The 5,025-nt window shown below is 53.2% G+C and overlaps 1 protein-coding gene across 3 annotated transcripts in view; it reads right to left on the bottom strand.

The window, feature by feature from the left end:
* The window catches only part of DDX59 (DEAD (Asp-Glu-Ala-Asp) box polypeptide 59), a 17,612-nt gene extending 12,672 nt beyond the window's left edge, over window positions 1-4,940 (bottom strand). Inside the window, exons 1-3 of one of the 3 annotated variants that reach the window (XM_010831075.1) lie at window positions 4,845-4,940; window positions 3,316-4,133; window positions 1,998-2,165 (exon numbers count right to left, since the gene is read on the bottom strand). In XM_010831075.1, coding sequence (XP_010829377.1) covers window positions 1,998-2,165; window positions 3,316-4,122 — 975 coding nt within the window. In that variant the 5' untranslated portion in view covers window positions 4,123-4,133; window positions 4,845-4,940. Of the gene's footprint in view, window positions 1-1,997; window positions 2,166-3,315; window positions 4,262-4,780 lie in introns of those variants that run through there. The other 2 variants (XM_010831076.1, XM_010831074.1) reach the window with 2 other exon arrangements.
* Window positions 4,941-5,025: the final 85 nt, after the last annotated feature.

Genomic DNA, 5,025 nt, shown 5'->3' with positions numbered 1-5,025 from the left:
ACACCACAGTTCAAAAGCATCAATTCTTCGGCGCTCAGCCTTCTTCACAGTCCAACACTCACATCCATACATGACCACTGGAAAAACCATAGCCTTGACTGGACGAACCTTTGTTGGCAAAGTAATGTCTCTGCTTTTGAATATGCTATCTAGGTTGGTCATAACTTTTCTTCCAAGGAGTAAGCGTCTTAACATAAAGTTAATGGACACTTTCAGCTTGTTCTCGAGGCGTGGAGGGCGATGCTTTGACCGCGACCCCATCTCACCTGCACTACACCTGCTGCTGGACAGTGTCCACCCTGGTTTCCAGACACCACACTTGCTCCTGGTCACTGATCATCAGCCTGTCCATTTACTTTGCCCACACGCCCACTGCCGCCTCTGCACCTGCTTCCTTCTGCCCCCACCTTCCTCTCTGGAATCTTCTTTATCTGCAGGATGGCTTCCTCTGCAAGTTCCTGCAGACGGTCCCCTGGCAATACCCTCCCAGTTTTGTTTATCTGAATAGGTCTTCGCCTCGTCCTTCCTCTTGAAAGAGCTTTGCTGAGCAGACAGACAGTTGTTAGTTTTCCTTCCAGAGGGTGCATGTCCACGAGGCCTGACACGGTGTGGGCGGGAGGAGGAGGCCGGATGGAGGCGGCGGAGAGGCTGTGCAGCGCCCAGGGAGGAAGGCCCTGCTCGGGGGAGGGGGCGCTGGGGACACACAGGGGGGCCAGGCAGAGGGATAACACGTAATGGATAAGGGCAGCAGGTTTCTCATGGTCAGAGCGATGAACATGGAAACACAGAGCATAAAAGGAACCTGGTGACGAACGAGAACTCTAACTATTAACAGGAACTCATGGTCTCGAGGTTCCCGAGCAATGACGGCTCAAGAGCAAGGAGCCCAAGGAGAGCCCAGGTCTCAGTTTCCGAACACCGCTCTCTACACAAAGGAGCCAGGGCTCCATGAGGAGTTCAGGGCAGAGGCAAAGAAAGGATGAGCTCAGTGCACGCCACGCTTTTCAGACAGAAAAGAAAGAGAGGACTCAAACAAGGACAGGGATATGATCAAAGGACACAGAAACCGACCTGAAGGTGCCTCCATGAGCCACCCCAGTAATAATCCTATAAATAAAAAGGAACCATCAGTCCACGTAAAAAAATAAATAAGCGGGGAGTCTGGTGAAGCTTAAAAAATTTACCAACTGAAAGTACTCCTCCTAAAGCACTTACTCAATATGAAAGGTACAAACTTTACTGTGACTTGACAGACGAAAGCATCGGTGAAAAGGACAAACTGAAGCTGTGTGCCACGTAAAAGGATGTAATGAGAAGAACACAGCACCTCTCCCGTGATGTTCCCATCAAAGACACAAAACACCAATCTCAGCAGTTGAGGGCTGTTCTTCAAAAGCCTTGTAATCCTTAAAAATGTCAAGATCAGAAGAAAAAAAGAATGGTAGTTTCCAAACCGAAGATGCTGAGAGAGGCACGACAGCTACGGGCAACAAACGGCTGAACCTGATGAAAAGAAGCCGGTGGGACAGCCACCGAGACCTGGGGCGGGGTGGGGTTCAGGCACTGACAGCAACATTCACGCCCGATGCATTCCAGCCAGGAGGCGGGAATCTCCCGAGTCTGTCACCGGACTGTGATTATGAAGCATGATGTCCTTGTTCGTAGGATTCACTCTCTGATATGTACCAGCCACGATCGTGAGACGAAGCCCACCTTTCAGAGACGCATCTTCGCAACTGGGAGAGAGGGGATACGCCCACCCACATCCAAGAGCAAGTTCAGGGACTGAAGGACATAAATGGATGTGAGACCATCGGACAGCGGTCAACTGTGCTCCTGTCCTTTGTCACACACAGCCCAACCTGAAAATTAAGGCTCACGGAACAGGAGTTTCAAGGCTACCTAAAGCCACACTCTAAAGCTCCTCCTGGGGAGAAAAGCCTTGGTTCCTGCACTGTTTCGGTCCTCTGCAAAGGCGCCCTGTCCAGCAGGCCCACCTGAATGCGCTGGCGCAGGCGGTGCCGCTGGGGGGGCGCGGGCAGGCCTCCCACCAGGAGCGCGGTCCTCAGGCAGGGCAGGCCACTCATCAGCTCCTTGGCCTGCCGCTCGATCTGGATGGCCAGCTCCCTCGTGGGCGTGAGGACCAGCCCCGACGGCGATTTGCTCTGCAAAGATGGAAACACACCCGCGATGAGCTGCCGCTGCTGCGGACTCCAGTCTGCGAGGCAATCCCAGGAGCACCTCCCCTCGGAAACAGATCCCACCAGCCCAACTGCCTCCTGCTCCCTGCAGAGTGCTCCTCCAAAACCCTCAGAAACTACACCCATCTCCCACGAACACGGGTGCACAAAGAAACATCAAAACGGGGACCAGCGGGAGGCGCCCGCGAAAACCGAGGCGGCAACCTGGACGCTTGGCTCCCGTCAGCAGGACTGTGTGATCTCGGGCCATCCTCCTCCAAGGAAGAGGCCCGCTGGTCTCCATGAAGAGCCGGGTCAGGCCCGGCATCGCCCGCCGGTTTCCCCTTAGTGCCTTGTAGATTCACTTCTGTCTCTGTCCAAAAACCTCATAGTGTACAAATATTCTATCGGTTGGCCAAAAAATTCATCTGTGTTTTTCCATAAGGTTACAGAAAAACTCAAACTTTTTGGCCAACCCAAAGTTCTGGGTTGATTTTCATCTATATCTTGACCATCTAGTCCTTCCTTTTATTTTTTTCTCACATTATCTTCTACTACAGTTTAGTTTTCTGAAATTCCCTTTCTCTCTTCTTCCTTCACCTGTTATTTCTCACTCCTTTCCCTCTTGCCATGCTTCAAACCTCACAAACTCACCAGCACTTGGTGAATAATCACTCAGAATGTCTTTTAGTCTCATTATGTGAGGGAATGCTTATAAATGAGCAAGAAAGGCAAAATGCTATCATTTTTAAGATGAAACAGAGATCACCCTTAAGGATACATGCTGAAACTCCACAATAGACTTGTGACTTTAGTATTAGGTATTTCAAGACACAAACTCAAAGGACTCTAGACTGACACCAAAATCACAGCCCATCTGGTCAGCAGGACTTTCCCCCCAAAGCCAAAGCATGAAAGCTCCTTAAACAGAAAATTCATTAAGAGGAAACCATTTTGGAAGTGATTTTTTTTTTTCAGACCTTCAGTGAAGACATTGGTTCAACATAATACAGTTGAGTCCCAGTTACTAACGACCTAGGTATTCAGTTCCAGTTCCAGTTTTTTAACAAGCTTGAGGCTGATGCTGGATAAACCCCTCGCCTGTTTGAGCTCACACAGGTGAGCTCTAACTCACCTGAGACAGAGCTCGCAGGATGACTGGAAGCAGGAAGGCGGCCGTTTTTCCGGAGCCGGTGTCCGCGCTGGCCAGCACGTCTCTGCCCAGAAGGCCCACCGGAATCATCTGCATCTGGATGGGGGTGGGCACCTCGTAACCGGAGGCCTTGAGGTTGCGGTTTAGGGCCTCGGGGAAGCCGCAGTGCTCAAAGTCAACGATGGGCCTGGGGACGCCTCGGCCTCGGACCGTGATCCCCAGCTGCCGCCTGAGGTTGTCAATCTGGTCCTCCCGAAGGTGCGAGATGAAAGCATGCTCGGTGTAGACATAGGGGGCAGGGCCCGGCGCTGCCGGCTCGGAGCCCGCTTTCTGGGGGCGGCTCGGCTCGGACGCTGCCTCCACGCCCCTCACCTGCAGCAGGTGCTTGGCTTTACACTCCAGGCTGCACACGTCTTCATCCGTGTCGTCGCACACGTACTCGCCGTACCGCCCGCACACCACGCATATGGGCTCCCCGGGCTCGGCCTGCCGCTGGGTTTTGGAGAAGGACTTCACCGGCTCTTCGGCGAGATCGCCAGCCTGTGTCCCTGGCTCGGAGTCAGGCAGAGTCCCTTCAGACACCGGGCCAGTAGGCCGGGGGAGAGGCTGCGGCTGGGCCCCTTGGTGGGCCGCTGCGGCAGCCCCTTCGGTAACCGAGGCATCGGCAAGACCGTCCCCACCTGCATCCAGCCCCCGGTCTTCTGCCTCGGCTTTGACTTTCTTGGCTACACAATTTCCACTGTCATCATTAGCGTTCCGCTTGATTTTCAGGGATCTTGGAACGAACATCCTTCAATACTCTGCGGAGGAAATTATACCCTGATTTATTTTACCCTCATTAAAGTCACGGATAAAGTACCCTAAAGTCATCACGTCCCTGGGCTATGCCTCCAAAGAACAGAAAAGACAGTGCTGACCTCAGGCTTCCCTCCCACCCTCCAAGTCCCCCTGGTGAAGACAGTCCTGGCTCCACGCTGCACACGGATTCGCACCACTGACCTGTCTGTGGACTGCCTTGCACTCTGACATAACCAGACATCACAGAAATTCTGGGGTAGACCTTTCTGTTACACGCCCACACAGAAAATACAAGAAGAGGGCTACTTCGCAACTGGAATCTTTACAACAAAAGTGCAAGCATCAACAGTAACACGTGCCCAGAGGTTACTAGGTCCCAGGGTCGCCCCAAGGGCACACGCACGTCCTTCTGTTGTGACCTGTGCTACAAGCTCAGGTCTCAGCGGGGACTCAGCACTTGGGGACCGAGGGACTCGGAGCGCACACCTTCTCGGTGCGTGCAAGCTCCCAACCACAGCTTTTCCTATTTACAACAGAAACTGGGTTTTACAAAATGACAGAAATTGGGAACAGGCATTTAACCTAATTTGGGGGCGGTTAAATATGCTGAGAAACAATTTTCAAGAGAAAAAAAAAATTCTTAGGATACATTGCCAGGTTCCATTTTTCCGGAAAAATTCCAACAGAAAAGCAAGTGACGGTCTAGTCACAACCTCAAGTCTCCGAAAAGGTCGAGGGGGCGGGTGCGGAAGGCGCGGCTTCACGCGAGCGGGGAGAGCTCGGAACTGCCGTCCTGCAGGCTGAACCGATGCGGCGCGTGCGCGGCCGCTAAACCGCGGCCCAGGTCCGCGCCCCTCTCCTCCCCCCACCGACGTCGCCGCTCTCCTCCTCCGA

The sequence above is a fragment of the Bison bison genome, unplaced genomic scaffold (genome assembly GCF_000754665.1).
Source record: "Bison bison bison isolate TAMUID 2011002044 unplaced genomic scaffold, Bison_UMD1.0 scf7180017864524, whole genome shotgun sequence".
NCBI classification, from domain to species: domain Eukaryota; kingdom Metazoa; phylum Chordata; class Mammalia; order Artiodactyla; family Bovidae; genus Bison; species Bison bison.
The sequence above is the reverse complement of the archived record's forward strand: the minus strand, read 5'-3'. Positions and strand labels throughout refer to the sequence as shown.